Here is an 18,630-nt window from a genome sequence, read left to right as displayed (position 1 = left end):
ATTCGAAAAATGTCATAAAAAGATCTTCAAAAACTTTCAAAAAATGTCTTGAAAAAATCTTCAAAAACATTCAAAAAAATGTCATGAAGAAATTAATCAAAAACATCATAATATGATCCTAAAAAAATTCCAAAAAAATCAAAACACATCAATTTTTTGGCAATAAAATATTTATGCATCATGACAAGCAAAAAAATGTGACAATCAAACATCAAACCAAATCAAACAAAGGGCTTCACAAATCAAGAATGGACTCATGAGACACATTAATCAATCCAATTAATGATTGGTAAAGTTGTCGACAAAATCCTTTATGTAAGTCCATTATTTATTTATCTTTCATGATTATGTTCCTATGCTCCTCAAGGATACCACTGAGTGGTGAGAGAGATTATGATGGTTCATCATCTTATTTTCTTTGTTTGATGTTTGTGGAGTTTTTTAATAAAATTCTAGGGCAAGGATGCTGTAAGGTGAATTTATAAGAATTGTCATGCATGTAGTAGTCGCACACACCCATGATGTGAGACAACCTAGAATGATATTGAAACATTCCTTGTTTGTTTTCTGCTTGTTAATCACAAATAGTAGTGTTATCTAGATGGTTAATATCTAGGTGCACTTATATCTCTTTCTTTTCAATAAAGCACGATGATGAAAACCTGTGAAAAATATCTAGCAATGACTCAATACATCATCTCACTTGATAGTACGAGATCAATTCTCCTAAATCATTCTTCTAGCTCACCCATGTTTCTCACTAATATTTCTTCTATAAATCAAATCAATCAATCCATCAATTTGTCAACAAAATTCAAAACTTTCTACCAATCGGTCATTCAATCAATGACCATATGTCTTGCAAAGGACGTATCTTTCCTAAAACCAGACGTTGTCACTTGTCTTATACAAGGTGTATCTTCCCTAAAACCAGACACTATCACTAGTCCTATACAGGATGAGTCCTTCCTTAAACCAGACATGATTCTTATTAAGCAATTTCTATCAATCAAACAATCATCATCATCTAAGTCTTCAGTTCTCACTAACTATTCTTCTCTTTCATCATTTCATCTAATATTTCTCATCTTCTATCTAGAGATCACTCATGCCTTTCTTGCACAAACAATCTCTCGAGGGGGCATACAGTCCACTTGCTATCACTGGGGCAAGCTGGGGCAATACCTAATTTGAATTTCTTGATACAACGCTCATAATCACATTATATCAAAGAGGGGCAAATGTACACACCCAAAAATGGAAAGACTTACGAGTTTACATTTAACGCACGAATTATTCTTCTATTAATTAAGGGTTCTTAAATCATTAATTAATCATTTTTATTCCTTTATTATCGAATCTTTGCATCATTTGATCATTCCCTAATTTTATTTACATAATTAAGTTTATTTAATTAATTGATCATTATCAGTTAATTAAATTCAATTTCTCATCATTTAAATAATAATTATTGATTATTTAAATTAAATAATTTTTTCCTCTTCATTAAATTAAATTCTAAATTTAATTTAAGTTTATCTTTATTTCACATCAATTTCAATTTTTGATTAATTTCTATTTAATTTCATTCAATTTCAACTAATTTCATCTTTCAAATTTAATTTAATTTTTATTCAATTAAATCTTCTAAAATCTGAAAAATCAATTTTATGAGGAAATATAAAATTTAAAAATTAGAAAATCTTCATAAACTGCAAAATCAGTTTTTCTGAAAATCCAAAATAAAAAATGATTTTAATGTTTCCATTTTCAATTTTTGAAAACTTTATATCTCCAAAAATTGAAAATATCTCAGATTTTATCCTTTGCCTTTTTTGATTTAAAATTGGAAACTTTCCAATTATTCCTCCAGTCTCTTTCATCCTTATCCGTTAATCACAATTTTCCCAAATCGATCTCGATAGTTTATGGATTTCCAGAAAATTTATATAAACAACCCTCCTATCTCTTAATTCCATCACTGACTTTCACATCGAACCTCTGTCAGTTTTCTATCATCTTTCTATGATTTGAAATCATATATTTTAATCATATTTCTCAAAGCTCGAAGTCCAAGTGCTGCCAAAATCACAGCTGAGTGCACACTTCATACGATCAAAGAGAACCAACAGAAGCTTGGAGTATTTGTCAATTTGCATGCATTCATTTGTGTGCTTTATTTCTAATAATATGCTTCTTATTTTGTTGTTTGTAGGGTTGAATGAATTTATTAGTTTAGCGTATTGATTAAATCAGTGCTACTAATCAATTTGTTTGAGTCTTGTAGATTTCCACTACGATAGGATGGTGATGACATTTTGGAAGACCCAGACAATCATGCTTGATCAGTGTGCTTGATATTATCTTTTTTATTTTCAAATATAAAATATATCATGACATTCATATTTGACTGCTTGGGATTCAGTATTGTAATATTTTCCTATTTTTCACAGTGGAGTATATATGATGCTATGTATAGTATTTTGAACTTAATTACTATTCCAAATATGTATTATTAAACTTAGGCATGATGAAGGCTTATTATAGACTGAACTGGGAAATTCCTTTACAAAGTATAAATAATTTGGGCTTTGCTCACAAATGGCGTCAATGGATTAACTCTTTTGTCTTCGAGACTAAATTTTTAGAGTTTGTTAATGGTATCCCAGTTGGATTTTTCAGCACCTCTGAAAAAGTAAGGCGAGGAGATCCCCTATCTCCTTTCCTCTTCATATTCCTTGACTAGAGCAATTGCAAGATCTCACTCTCAAGAAAGATGGAAAGGAATAGATATTCCCAGAACAAACATATCCATGACCCACTCTTTAATTGCAAATGATACTCTTCTCTTTGGAAAATCAACAGTGTAGGAAGCAAAGGGGATTAACATGATTTTAACTGATTATTCCACAGTTTTAGGTGAAAAGATAAATGCAGGTAAGTAAAAAGTAATTATTCTTAGTACTTCTTCAATACTTGATTTCAAGCATGTCTATCTTCCTTGTCAATATTTGGGCATTCCTTGTTTTGCAGGTCCAGATGAACCTGATTTTTGGATAAAATTATGTTGCCAATTCAAATTTGGGTATCTTCAAGGAAAGCAATTGGATACCAATGGCAGGAAAGGTAAATATGACAAAAGCAGTCCTATCAGCTACACCAGATTATATTATGTCGGTACTCAACCTCCCAAAAAAGGTATGGCTAAATATAGAGAAGGGCATTAGGAATTTCCTTTGGAAAAGGAGTTTGGATTCTAAGAAAAAGAGTTAAATTCCTCTAGTGTCTTGTGACAAACTATGTGAAGATAAAAAACTTGGCGGTGCTGTTATGCATAACCTTGAAGCTAGAAATCTGGCCTTAAGTGCCAAATTTATCTAGAATCTATCTGCAATACCTTCATCTAAGTGGACAATAGCCTAATAGGTAGAGGAGATGTTAGTATACTCATAGCCTAATCCTTAATGCCTCTCTATAGAGGATAGGTTGGTGCTGTGTAGAGAGAGGCAGAGTAAATCCTCACAAGGAAAGTGGGTCCCAAGATGGATACTGACATGTATTTCCAATGCTAGGAGCAAATATGATAACTTAGGTAAATCTCCATCCTCTTTAGGGTTGATGTTCAGAAGAAAAGTAAAGAGTTGGGTTAAGTATATTAAATGTCAAATGTATTATAAATCATTAACTGAAAGTAAAGAGTTGGGTTAAGTATATTAAATGTCAAATGTATTATAAATCATTAACTGTCTCTAATTTAATCTGATTTAAATGCATATTGATGAATGTTAATAATTGGGAGTTGACAGCCTTCTAGTAGGGAACATTACAGAGGCTAAGTAAATTGCCATTTCCAAGAGCAACCCAAACACTAATTGGGAGTTTTAAGGTAAAATCAAGTAAATTCCTAGTTGAGGGCATTACAAACAAGCTGGAGGCAGTGTTTGTTTTGGATAGTGACAGAATATAGCAGGTGGCAGTACCAGTGAAGGGCTGCGTCAAAGAACTTCACCGAGGATGTTGTTCACATCCCAGGTTGTTTCTTTATTGTTATCAAATTGAATGAACTTCCTTTACTCATATGCTCAGGAGCACAGTGGGCATTAGATTATGTCAAAGACTTTTTACTTCCTCGGAGGACATTATTATTATCTACATAATGCAATTCAAAATTATGGTTTGCCTAATGGAAATGCTCAAATTGGTGGTCTTTATAGACATAAAGGTCTAAAGAAAAACTCAGGATTCCTCAATGTTTATATCCCCCACAAAAGAGCATTCTAGGGAGTAGGGAGCACGAAAAATGAATTGTTGCAGCTGCCATATGGAACAATACAAAAGAACATGGAATTAGTCATGCAACATTATGGGGGAAGGTTATAGGGCAGTAATTTGCCAGCAAAATCATGTGGCACATCCTCCATGCAAGTGGTGAGCTCCATTAGGGACCAATTATGTGTATTTTACTACATAAACATTTGCAAACTGTGTTGTATGAATGATTTGTTTAGGTGTGCTTTTGTTTCCTAAAACATGCATTTTTTATGTTCTATCACTCCTCTAGATGCTATCTTTAGGTTTTATCAGATATTAGGCTATATGAATGTTATTTCAGATATAATGAGCCTTATAGAATCAGCTACTTTTGTTTGCTGTTACATGCCACTTTGGTGTGCTGTCATTCCTCTAGATGCTCTCTTAAGTTTTTTCTCAAATATCAGGCCATATGAATGTTATTTCAGCTATAATAAGCCTTGCAGATTCAGCTCAGCTCGTACTCATTTTCTAGAAAATGTTGGAAATCTGTATATTTAAGCCTTTTTGAATTATTTAGGCCTTATGTTGGGGGGCCATTTTCAGCAGCTTACTGGCACAAAACTTTCATATACTTGTACAATGTAATTAATTACTACTTTACTAATATTAAGTTCATGGTTTTGCCTTTTATTTTAAAAAATGAATAGATTTCAAACAGCAGATGGCTTTCTGGGGCAAGGTATCAGAGGAGCAGCTCAAGCTTATTTTCACTACTATTTCTTCATCTTACTGGTACACCAGATGATGGGAAATGACTCTGTTCTCAAAATTCAAGCATAGAATATACACAGATGTGGTGTCTCTATCCTGTGCCTGGGGATTGGGATTGGATGGTGAAGATGTGGTGAAGAGGGTGGTCAAAAGATGTGTGAGACCAGAGTGGAGAGTTAGGTTGGATGCAATTCTGTCTTTGCCAGAGCCAAGTCATGGTTTCGTTGCCACTATTGAGGATTGGATTGGAATGTCGTGCTATCCCCCTCATGTACATCCTTTCATATGATGGCGAGCACTGGAGGACAAGGAGATACAGAAAGGGGACGCTAGATGGACATGGGGCTTCATTAAAAGGTCATGTGAATGACTAGGAAATCGCACTGGCAGCAGGGATCCGAAGGAAGACCTGTAAAAACAAGGACTCAAGGTCCAGATAGCGGTTTATTGGAGGGGAGAAGACCAGTGAACAGGTGGTAGGGGCAGAGTGGGAGAGATTGTGATGGTGGTGCTGCTAGTTCGTGCGTAGAAATGTTGTTCGGGGGAGGGGTCGTGCAAGGAGAAGCCAAGGAGAAGGTAACCCTTGAAGCAAATGGAGTTCTGTTCAATGCTATGCAATTATGTATCATTTCGAGCATGAGTGGTTAAGCAAGTGTGGATGATTCCTTTTTTGTATCTATTTTGTCTTTGGGAGTCTGGTCTGTGTATACTGGTTTCAAATGTATATCTTTGTGGATAATGACCAGGACCATTTTACATAGAGTAAAAGGTCTTTCTTTAATGATTACTGGGCTGGTAGATAGTAGGTATAGTTTGAAGAGTTGTTCTTGATGCTGGAAGTATGTGTATCACAGTATTATAAAACAGACAAGGGTGGTAGTGAAGCAGATAGATAGTATTTTCCCTATATGCAGACTTAATTTCTATGCATTTTGAAGCTCATATTTATTACCAATAATATATATTAAAAAAACATATCTTCCAAAATATAGATGTACAGATTTCTAACTTTTATATGTTTCAATATGAACAACCCCAACTCCAAGACATTGACCAAGCATGGAAAGCAAGGGATAAGAAATCAATTCTGTGCCCATGCATTAGAAAAAATATAAAATATCAATCTATCTAGAGAGAGAGAGAGAGAGAGAGAGAGAGAGAGAGAGAGAGAGAAGATCTGACCGCAATATGCATGACAGATGGAAATTAATGTTTCCTCCATTCATTGTGACTGATATATCATATATAAGTTATCTAAGCAGATATTAGAAGGAACCAATTCATTAATCATTTATTTTTATCTAAAGAATATGCCTACTTAAAATAAAATCTTGATTCTAGTGAATGGTCAATAGTCATTTTATTTTAACAAATGTGGATATCACCATCTTGGAGTCCAGGTATTGTGATTATGTAATGCTAGAATTGTTATAATGTCATAAAATTCACCTAAATGTAAGAGTCCTGGGAAGTGGCTCTCATGCAAACCATTATATCAGGTTGAAAAATATAAATATAATATGTTTAACCCCAACGCCCAACAAAAAATACCTTCATACTGCACCACACGAGCAGGGAAGCCAGGAGCAACTTCATCTGAACACTCCCATCTCATGCTGACTTTTAATTGATACCATCTGCAAATAATAAATGTCCAAAAGGAGAGTAAGCAAATAATCCTCTTTGCACAAACGCAGTCCAATCATATCTCATATAGAATAAATGCTTATTTAATCAGATGCAACAAACTGCTATTCATTATTATCAAAGATTAGTGGAAAATAAACATCTCACATATAAATAAAATTGTTTAATTGAAAAGACAAGTCTCAATTTTATGACTAAAGTCAAAATTGAGATGCAAAGGAGCAGATGGAATGCAGAAATTGTTGGACTTTGAAGCAGTATTTAGCATCAAACTATCATTCAACACTAGCAATTGTCTCTATAGTTAATGAAGAAATCCGGAAAAGTAACTTCTGTTTTTATTACAAGTTGCAATAAGAAAAAACTAAGTTAATCCTTCTGCCGTTCCAACCCAAGGAAATTCTGCAAAAGAGGATTCACATACTAAATTAGAGAGAGGAGGAAACCTCAAACCTTAGAATCATGGGGACTAAATTAGCAGCCCTACAATTTTCCTGCACCAAAGATAATGAGGAAAAGGAATGAAGATCTCAATCAGCATTATGGCATTAGACAATGATGAATACATGACAAATATTCTGGCAGAGTTGGATAATACAGGAGAAACACAAGTGGTCAGAAAATCCCCATGCCAAACAAAAGCCACCTAATTAGGCAGCAAATAAAGGAACAATACCTATATATAGTTCTGCTCCAAGGAACTAAGATCGATGAAGTGCATTGCATAACTTGTTTGAAAAGGATCCGATGTCGACCAGTAGTAGCTTCACTGAGCTCTGCTGGAGGAACAGCTATGTTTTGGAACCCCAACATTATATCATTTATACTTACTTCTAAGTCCAGTTGCTTTATCAATATCTGCATGTACGATCTGAAAGAAGTTTTGCTTTTACCATTTTCAATGTGATACACTGAAAGGGACCCACCCAAAAAGAGCATCTGTGGGGAATCTAGAAACCTTGAGAGCAGCACATTAGGAAACCAACTGGATTTTATTGAATGATTTCAATGCAATACTAAAAGCCTCTGGAAAAAGGTCAGCTCTGTACAATTATGATATATCCCAATCCATGTCAGAATTTGAAAAGGTTTATCAAAAAATAGTTCCTATTTGATAATTTATCAAAGGAAGGATCTTATTTGATAAATTTATCAAAGAACTGTTCCAAATGAACTGTAGTCTTATAGCTATATTGAAAATGGCCGGACTCAAACTTTTCTTTACTCTGAGTAGCTTGTTAAAGGCGTGAAGTGTCCCTTTGAAGTCCTTGCTTTTTCAAAATTTGTTCAAGAGCTTATGAATTTGTCAATTGATGATGACCCAAACATCAAGGTGTTCAATTTAAGTTTGAAGTTGTGGATCTGAGATCCAACTTTTGAAGTAAAACACAAAAAAATTGTTTAATACTAATGTAAAAGGCTCTAGATGCTCTATTTTTTCCAACAGTGTGAAAAAAATTATAAGAAGCAGCAAGGAAACAAAAGAATTGAAGTTAATGGAAACATATGAAAGAGCCTAGACAAAATTTCAGCACATTCTAGAACTCGGGAGACTCCCTGGAAAAATAAAAGTTAATTGTTTTCAAGAGGGGAGCAGAAAACAAAATTCTTCCATATGTCCATTGTATTCAAAAGAAATAGAAACCACTGATATCTATGTTCATACCTTCACAGTTTTACTGCAAACATGAGCTCCCGTGGATATCAAGCATGAAAAGTCTGTGACTGGGGCTTAGCTCATAGAACAATCTCAAGGATCAAAAGGCCAGACTCATTTTCTGATATTCAATTAGTACTTAAATTCACTTGCAAGAAAAGGGAGGATAAGAACCAAATGAAAATACAGAAATAGAATTAAACTAAGTGAACAATCTGAGATCATTCACTGGATGAGATAACTAATATATAATTTCACAGTTTGTGCAGAGCAATAATCAAACAAGATTGTGACTTCAGCATTCACAAAGTAAAAAAGAAATCTAGTTATGAACAAACAGAAGAGGGACACAAAAGGTCACAACTTAATATTAATCATATGATCTTGCACATAGAAATGCAAAGATCAGTAAAGCAAGACTGGAAACCTGAAGGCTACTGAAATTGAAAAATAAATGAGAAAATATCACCCTGCAAAGCTCTTTGGCATTGGCATACCAAGTACAACCTATCCTACAAATGAGCATGTCACTCTGATTAATATAAATTATAAAATAGAGAAGCGAGACTAAAAATCAGATTATAGAGAAGGCAATGAATGCCTTGATCACACCTTTGCACCTGCACGTAACTGTTTTCATGAATTAGCTCCTTCAAGCAACACATGAATGGCAGCCATTATATTCGAAGTGGAGTAAAAGCATGTGTTGAAAGTTGAACACATCTTAAATGTTGTAACATGATTGTTGGGGAACTTCTTGTATTTTAAAAAAATGGCCACTGATATCTGTAAATCTAATCATTCATATTCATTAAATGCAGCCAACTACGAAGAAAATAACATAATCAAAAAAATTGAACCCCACCATTTGAGAATGTAGATGCGCTAGCCAATGGCACAACAGAAAAACTGGCAATATGGAACAACCTTGTGGAGGAGTGTGATTTGTTGGATGATCCAAGACATGATCAATCAGACAAAGCTCACGTGTCCAAAAATCAATTTATGACAATATTACGGCCAACCCAACTACAACGAGGGAGCCATTGACCAATGGTGCAAGAGAATTCAATTTTCAGACGGACTTTTAGGGATGAAAGGAAGCACCATGTGGATGCCATTATGTCCATACTGCTTTTATTTGCCTCTTTGTGGCCACACAGGCAGAAGGAAACGGTCCCACCACAAATTGATAGCATGCATGGACCACCAACAAATGGCACAATGAGAACCATTAACAACCTCTGCAATCTTGTGGAGATGTGTTGGCCATTGAATGAGAACATGGTCTAACAATTGGCACATTGCTGAAAAGTTTTCAACTCTAACAGCCTTTTATAGCTGCAAAAGTTTGTGAAGAATCCTTGTTGGCATCATTTCTGTAAAAAAATACTCTCCTCAAATAAATGTAAAGAAAAGATAAACCCACCCCATATAACTTGGAACTTTTGTGACCGTTGGCACAACAAATATGAAGTGTTAGATTGAAACTATTTTGGCCTTGTATTAAAATCAATGCTCACTCCTTCATTCTGACAAGATTATTTTGACATGTCCCAATGATGCTCGAAATGTCGAACTTGAAAGCATAACCATGCAGAACTCCTTGAAACAGAATACTGGCAAGAGAAAAATAAAGAATAGAATAACAATACAACAAATAGAACAATCTGGAAAAAAAGCATCTGCATCTCCACAAAATAATCTTCGAAGAAACAAGAAAAATGACCTTAAACTGAATAGACAGCTGAAGCTCTAGAAGAATCACATGAAGAAACTGGCGACACCCAATAAGACCAGGATAGAAGCTACTGAAGGATCAAAGCTTAGGCTATCTCATTATGTCAAAAACTTCTCAAATAAAATCTCAATAACAATCAGGATCAAGAAGATCTCACTATAAATGTTATATCCATAATCTCAGAGGAAATCAATGACAATAGAATGGAACTGATGACTAAAGAGGAGGTTACAAAAGTTGTAGTTTTTCTTGGAGTGGACAAGGTCCTACTTGGATAGCTTAAAAGCTAGTTCTCTTGAACATGCTAATATATTCTGCATAATAATGTGACAGATGAAATTGAGTTATGTATGATGGGAGTCTTCAAAGAATGAAATGCAATATTCCTAGCAGTAACTCCAGAAAACGAGGAGGCTGAATATGTTCGTGCTTACGACTCCATTGCCTTCAATAAGTCAATTTGTCAATTTGTAACCAATTTCATGGCTAACCAATAAAAATCCTGCTACAACAAAACTATGTAGGAACTCCAAGGTCAACTTATTGCTGGAAAACAAATTCTAAATGAACATTTGATTGCTCATGAAACCACCTGCTCCCTAAATTGCAAGGATTTAAAAGATAGAGATAAGGCTTTAAAAGTACTGTTTCAACCCGAGGCTTTTTTATTTTAGATTTTTTTTCCATAAATTAATGAGGTGTATTAGCAGATGTCATGCTCAACAAGACACCAATAGGGACCTAGTTGCCAAGAACGCAAATGTGCACTTTCATGACTAGCATCTGAACCTGCAAGCACAAAAGTCCATCTGAGCCACAAGACTCTTGATTATTCTAACCCAGCAGAAGTTTGAACCCAAGTGACCAACTAAAGAGCCATCTTAAGTTTTGACCATTCCACTGTGCCATCAATGGTCCTTCTTTATCCTAGTATTAAAAAGTGCCTACAAATTACAAGCTATTTCGAATCCTCCAACAAATTAAGAGAAGACACCCTCTATCCTCTTACAGGTTCAATATCTACGCAAAAATATTTGATAGAACTATAGCCTTGTGGAAAAGGCTATTATCTCAGGAATCTGTAGAGTGTGCAAGTACCTATCATCATCAAGTTCATCTCTCACCATAGTGTGTGGACAACACTTTGCTAGCAAGGGTATCAACTAAATTTGAAGCTAAAAGTCTTGACAATTTTGGACACCTATAAGATTGTTTCATGTCAAAAGATATATTTTGTCCATGCCATGTCCCCATTTCTTGGACTGAAATAATTTAATAATATTATTTTAAGCAATGATTTTAGCAATAGCAATCATGGCATAAGGTTTGCCTAATTGATCTTCTCACCATCCTTTTTCTCAAACAGGTCTGTAGGCAACAAATTAGATTCTTTCCCCACTTTTATGTATTTCTGCCATCGGTTTCTTAGCAACTCGACAATCTTTAGTGTTATGCCAACAAAATTTATGAATTTCACACCGCATACCTATGTCCTTTGGTGTCTTTGTAAAACCCTTATTCAATGTTGGTGATTGTGAGGAGAATCCTGAAATATCCTTGCTAATAGATTCAAATCCAAAGATAGACAATTGTATGCTAACTTAAATCAAATTTGAAGTCTTTCAGTATCCATAGAGCCTATCTAATTACTCAGTTGAGCCTTATTGCATTTAACTCATTCATTCAAAGTTCTTACTGAAAACAGATAGAACAATGTTATTTAAGAACTGATAAATACTGTCAGAAAAATTCCAGTGCCTGTGGTATTCCATTCTTCACAGTCAGAGCTTGGTTGGGCGTCCAAGCTCTAGACTACCAAGGGTTTCGTCCTAGTGTATCTGCAGACCTTTCTGCAGAAGAAATATATAAATCAAGGATATAAAGAAATACCAGCAAACTTAACATCGCTACCTTATAAAGACTCCACACCAAAAAATAACTCGAACAGCCACGAAAACCTAGATTTAAGGCAATTTATTTGAAGATTATCCCGCCACAATATTCCATTTGCCTTTATGAAATTAAAACGTGTAAGGAAAAAACCCCCAAGGCTCCACTCATGACCGAAAGTAGGAGTCACTTAAGAGACTTTAGTCAATCTGGCCCACACACGTCTCCTTTTATTTCATAAAATCAACTAAGTTTGGGAGACACACAACAAAACAGACTCAGCAAAGCAGTTATTGTAGTTTGATATGAAATGCTCTGCCCAGGAATCCTTGGAAACAAGGATAAATCAAAGAATAACATTTATTTTTGTTAAAAGATAGTATCATCCAACATATAAACATTACGCAATCGGAAGAATAGCACACTACCAAAGATTCCCAAGCCCTCGAATTACATTCCAACTGTCAACTACCAACTAAGTGATTAACATGCAAGGTTCATCCATTGCCAATGCTTGCCATGCCTACTTATTGCTTGCAGGGATGTTCTCTTGTCAGATTTATCCTTCTACCAGCTGGATGCATTCATTTTGACTTTTCCTATCACTTCCAAGAGCAAGTTGCATACAAAGATCAGATTTTATTCTGATATTCATTTATTGCTCTTCTCTGCAGCTTTAACCCCATCATTGTTGGGGTTTGAAACTCAAATGTAGAATCTGGGTTATGCCTGAACCCTATAAAGGCAAAGTTTGTACATAATTTATGGGTTCTTCTCTGGTTTTTTGCAGCAGCATTATGCTCTGCAACTGCATTCCTTTTGCCTTCCATTAATGAAACACTTGTTTTACCTGTTCTTCCATTTAGTTATTTTGTGCAGACTTTTGTCTTGTGTTGGATGTTATTTTTCATGTTCTTAATTTGCATGTTGTGTTTATTATCCTAATAAGTGTTGTGTTGTGAACTTTTTCTTCCTTTCAACATTTTACTAGTTTCTAACCTGCATATAAGTTTTTTGAAGGTAGAATAGAGTTAAGACCTTTGTATTCGGGCATTTCATTGATGTGTAGTGCAGTCATAGGAAGAGTTAGTAACCAAGTTTCAATCAGGTGCATCACCCTCTTTCCCTTCAGCGGTTTAAACTTATGCAATCCTTCTCCCTTTTCCTTCAAAATTTTAGTTTAAATGCATTCTAATTGTAAGGAAGCCGGCCTTCTTCAAAGATTCAACCTCAGAGTGCAAGTCCCACACTTGGAAGTTGTTTCCATGTTACATGAGGTCACTTGGGGATAACACGTCGAGCAAGGGTGCAGACTTTTGTGTCAACAGTAATCAAAATAATGTATAGTCATCCAACCATCTCATCATGCAAATAAACAAGTAATAATAAACTATGAATTTTTTGGGTCAAAATAGTCATGAAACAAAATGCAAAAAATGAGAGGCACTACATTATACTATAATTAAGGGGGGGGGCATTACAGTCCTTCCTTCTCGAGATGGTTGGTCCACAAGTAATCATAAATTAGGATGATGTAGTATTCCATCGCCTTCACATAAATCATCACCAACAAGCCCCTTCCACTTTATGAGATACTCTCGAACAATCTTATTCCTTAGCTTCTTTCCCTCTAATCAACAATGCCTTCAAGTTCTAGAATCAATTTTCCCTTTTAATCCAATGCTGGCAACTCAAAAGAGGCAATTGTTTGTTGTCCCAATGCCATCTCTAGGCAAGAGACGTGAAAAATATTGTGAATCCTTGTAATAATCTTCCTGGAAGATATTGAAAGGATGCAGAATTTCTAACCACAAAATTTAATCAAATAGTTGGCATTCACAATACTACTGTTGGTCAATGACTCCCTGTAGCTTAGTTATGACCATGATTCACTCTAACTTTCAGATGTCCAATTCATTGATTTAATATTTAGAAAGACTCATAGTATTGATATATTAAATACATTAAATTGCAATTCAGAGTTACAACAAGGTAATAATGCAACAAACTTAATATTGTCTGCTATCTAATTGATTCCCTATATGCTATTGAAAATTGTACAGAAGCAACTCAGACTTTTAGGAGTTTACAGAGATACAACCTCAGACTGAATTATAATAAATAAACAGTACAAATGATATGGCAATGAAATATCCGTTCACTAGGAGATGTAAGCCTATGCAACTAGCGAAGTAATAATGCTGCTAGAAGGTAAATGGCCACGTGAACTAACTGGAAACCACCATGAGTGTTCTCAAACTCCCGTTTTGTATTATATGCCAACCTGATTCCATTCTCCCCTTCTCAGTAGGTGTTACAGCTAGGGAAGCTCGACCAAGATCTGAAACTAATGCCGTCCTCCAACTTACATTCCTATTGCATGCCCGATACCTGGTAATTGTTATCTCAGACATGAGATTCTCTACTGGAACCTGCTCACGTGAGTTCTATTTTCTTCCCTTGACTACGGCCGACTTCTCTTACCGTATGCTGCCCTCACATGGATTATATACTGATATGTTGCTTCATTCCAGTTCACTTCCAATATACTCCTTATTATCTCTTTGTGGCAGATGAGTTGAGACCACTCATGGTTCAGACTTTATATGAATCGCTCAACACTTGGAGATGTACCTCTACAAGTACTTTGGCTACTCCCTTAGCTCTGAATTTATTATCTGTTGTTTCTACTACCAAGTAAAAACCAGAATACCAATACTGGACTATACGTACTAGTTCCTTCAAATGACTACCAATACTTGGCTCACTTTATTGTTGAACTTCCACTCCTTGCAAATCTTTAATGTATCAATCTAGAAATACAATTCTGAAGTGAAAATGAGTTACTAGGTTTTCATCTAGCCTTACTACTTTCCTCAAGGGGTTTCATCCTTAGGAAATATCCAATCACATTTAAGCAACCTTAAGGATTTTGTGGAAATATCATATATTCGTGCTGTGAATCCCAAGGCAAAAAGCTTTCTTAAATAAACTCGAAGTGTAGGGATATACAAACATCTTAGCAATGTGGGATAAAAAAACTATTTCATCTTTTAGTCACTTAAGTCATTTTGTCCTAAAGTGACTTTAACTAATTAAGTACTTTATATTTCAATCCAATAAAATAAAGTGACTAAAACCTTAGGATTTCCCATTTAAATCTCCTCAACTAAAACCCAAACTTCTGTGACTGGCTGGCATCCTAAAACATATGTCGTTAGCTTATCCAAATGGAAAGATAGACCAACTAGGCGCCATTAAGGCTAGCGTGGAGATGGGGACATTACAATCCTACTATTGGAAATATAAGAGGAGTAACTAAGAGGGGAGGGGTAAATTAGTTACTACAAAAATAAATCCCAGATCCCTTTTGATGTCAATACAAAATGCAAACAAATAACTAAATATTGTTGAAGCTTGGTAAACACACAGAATGTTGTAACTCAATAGTAACTGGATTAGCTCGATAAAAGATTAATATAAGAACCATTAGATGTTATCTGTGATTACCATTTACTTTAACTTAGTTGCAAACACATAAAGAAAATAGCATGAACACTTTTGACACCAGGATTTAACGTGGAAACCCAATTTGGGAAAAACCACCAATAGCAACTAATTACTGATTTTCACTCTTCTGAAGTGAGCCCTATTAGGAGCCAACCCTGTTAAAGGTTAAAAAACACACTATGGTGTACCAGGAGCAGATACTTGTCCTTTGATTCCTCTTTCAATGTAGAAATGGTTGAATTCATGGGAAATGAATTCACCACCTCTATCTAATCTTAGGCATTTCAACTTCTTTCCAGTTTCTTTTTCTACTCTTGCCAGATACCATTTGAATTTTTGAAAAGCTTCTGATTTTTCTTTGAGGTACATGGCTGTCATCATTCTAGAATAGTCACCAACAAAGAGAATGAAAAACTTTTCTCCACTATAACTCTCTATTCCAATAGGTCCACATAAGTCTATATGAACAATTTCCAAGACTTCTTCTAACTAATAGTCTTTGCTTTCGAAGCTTATCTTTCCCATCTTACCAATTTGGCAATTCTTGCATAGACCCATGTCAAGCTTCTTACTCTTTTATGATTGCTTATCTTAATCAGATTACCAAAGTTAACATGACATAAATAACCAGCTTTCTTCTACTTGAGCAATAAAACATGAACAATCACTAAGATCAAGATAAAATAGATTACCTTTTGTTTGTTTGTCAGAAACCAACCAAATTTCCTTTCCCATCCAACAATTTCGCCTGTCCATTCATGAATTCTACCTTGAATCCAATGTTATTCAGTTGTGCCGCACTCAGTAGATTATGCTTTAGTCCTTCAACCCAATAAGCATGATACATGCAAGTTCATTGTTTCCAAATCTTACACTACTTCCATCATAATGTTCCATATGCTCAAATTTTGTTTTGTCACCAGTCATATGATGTAAGCAGCCACTGTCAATAATCCATATATCATTTTTGCTAACATGAGAGATAAGTGTCATCTTATCTCCTTCATCATCAGATTCACCTTTCACTGCAATATAAACCATTTCATCTTCACTGTTATCAAAATCTTTAGCTATGAAACAAGATTTTTTACCTTTGTCCTTGAAGTTCTTGTAGTTCTTGGAGTCCTTCTTGCCTTTATGCTTGTTGCTTTTTTTTTCATCCTTCATTTTCTTGTTTGGACACCTAACAACAATGTGACCAATTTCTTCACAAGAAAAGCAGATTAGAGCAACTTTACCTTTGTACTTCCCTCTTCCTTTGGAATACTTCCTTGCAAGCAGGGATTCAACAACTTCAAGATCATTGTCTGAACTTTCTTCTAATGATCCATCTTCTTCACTTCCTGATTGACTGGATTTTGACTTTTTACCCTTTTCTTTGAGTGAGAGTTTAGCTTTAAATGCAAATTCAATATTCTTTGAAGCAGGAACATAGTTATCATAATTGTATAACTCAAAAGCTATTAATCTACCAAATAGAGCATCCAACCCTATCTTATTAGTTGGATCACATCTCATTTCTTGAATAGCAGATACTCTAATTGCATAAACAAGAAGAAGAGTTCTGAGCACTTTACTTACAACAATTTCCTCTTTGATGTCTCCTCCAGATGCTTTGATTGCACTTAGACTGGCCTTGATTCTTTCCACATATTTTTCAATGTTTTCATCTTCTCTCATTCTCATTTGATCAAATTGTCCTCTAAGGCTTTCTGCTTTGGCTCTTCTCACATTGTCATCTCCTCCATAGATATCTTTTAGTTTATTCCACATTGCAAAAGTAGTTTTACAATCTTTTACCTCATCAAATTCAACATAACCGAGAGCAGATGCAATATCAATCATCATGATATTATGATTCTTCTTTTCAGCAATATCTTCAACTGATAATGTTCCAATGGGAGACTTATATTCAAAATCAAGAGACTTGCAACCTAAATCACTGATGGTAGCCAGATGCAATCTCATCAGTCTTTGCCATGCTGCAAAGTTGTCTCTGTTCAGCTTAGGAATCTCTCTTTTGTAAAATATCCCGATCTTTAGCTTAGGTCCTTGAAACCTTCTCTGCAAGCACCAAAAGCTCTGATACCAATTGTTGGAAATATAAGAGCAACTGAGAAGGGAGGGATGAATCAGTTACTACAAAAATAAATCCCAAATCCCCTTTGATGTCAATACAAAATGCAAACAAATAACTGAATACTATTGAAGCTTAGTAAACACACAAAATGTTGTAACTTGGCAATAACTGGATTAGCTCGGTAAAAGATTAACATAAGAACCATTAGATGTTATCTGTGATTACCATTTACTTTAACTTAGTTGCAAACACATAAAAAAAATAGCATGAACACTTTTGACACCAGGATTTAACATGGAAACCCAATTTGGGAAAAACCACCAATAGCAACTAGTTATTAATTTTCACTCTTCTGAAGTGAGCCCTATTAGGAGCCAACCCTGTAAAAGGTTACAAAACACACTATTAGGTGTGATCCTATTAAAAGTTTCTATCACCCTATTAGGAGTGGCCTGGTTAGAGGTCTTGGAAACAATTCAATGGAATTGCCACCTTGTTAGAGGATTTTCAAATAGCTATTAAGCTAGCTCTGTTAAGCGATTTAGATCACTGCTACAATGGTTAGAGAGTAACAATAAAATGACCTGATTTATATGCAACTTAATTGCTGATTTTAGATCTCTGTTTTGGCTTGTACTTGATCCTTCCTGATCGAATATGACTTTGTTGCACCACAAGGATATTCTGCTTATCCTTCAAATTCACTTCTTCTACTTACAAATAGATCTTCAATCACATCACCATATTTCGCACATTCTCTTGCACTCTCTTGTACACTTATTTTTTCTTTACTTTGAAATCACAACTTGACCTTATACTTATACCTTTCACTTTGTCAAGTCAGCTCAAATACAACTTACAATAATCAATATTCATCATCTTAGTCGACAGGAATCAATAGATAGATTAATTAAACTCAATACAACAAAATCATAAAATCCTTTGCTAGCCGACCCTGCTCAGTAGAAACTAACTCAAAAATGATTTCCTTTATTAACCAACAAAAGCTTGGTTAACACTGCAAACTTACAAAAATTCTTTGGCAACCGAGTGAGCTCGATTATCAATGGTTCCATCCAA

The 18,630-nt window shown here is 34.9% G+C and overlaps 1 protein-coding gene across 3 annotated transcripts in view; it reads right to left on the bottom strand.

The window, feature by feature from the left end:
• The window catches only part of ZW18 (Putative serine esterase family protein), a 121,905-nt gene that overhangs the window by 79,835 nt on the left and 23,440 nt on the right, over window positions 1-18,630 (bottom strand). For 2 of the 3 annotated variants that reach the window (XM_089797693.1, XM_089797694.1), the window contains one exon: window positions 6,577-6,662. In XM_089797693.1, the coding sequence (XP_089653819.1) occupies window positions 6,577-6,662 (86 nt within the window). Of the gene's footprint in view, window positions 1-6,576; window positions 6,663-7,125; window positions 7,167-7,348; window positions 8,206-18,630 lie in introns of those variants that run through there. The other variant, XM_089797695.1, reaches the window with a different exon arrangement.

This window comes from Cupressus sempervirens, chromosome 8, assembly GCF_028749045.1.
Source record: "Cupressus sempervirens isolate cs-2001-9-10 chromosome 8, ASM2874904v1, whole genome shotgun sequence".
In the NCBI taxonomy this organism is placed as follows: Eukaryota; Viridiplantae; Streptophyta; class Pinopsida; order Cupressales; family Cupressaceae; genus Cupressus; species Cupressus sempervirens.
Note: the sequence above shows the minus strand (reverse complement) of the source record. Positions and strands in the feature narration are given on the sequence as shown.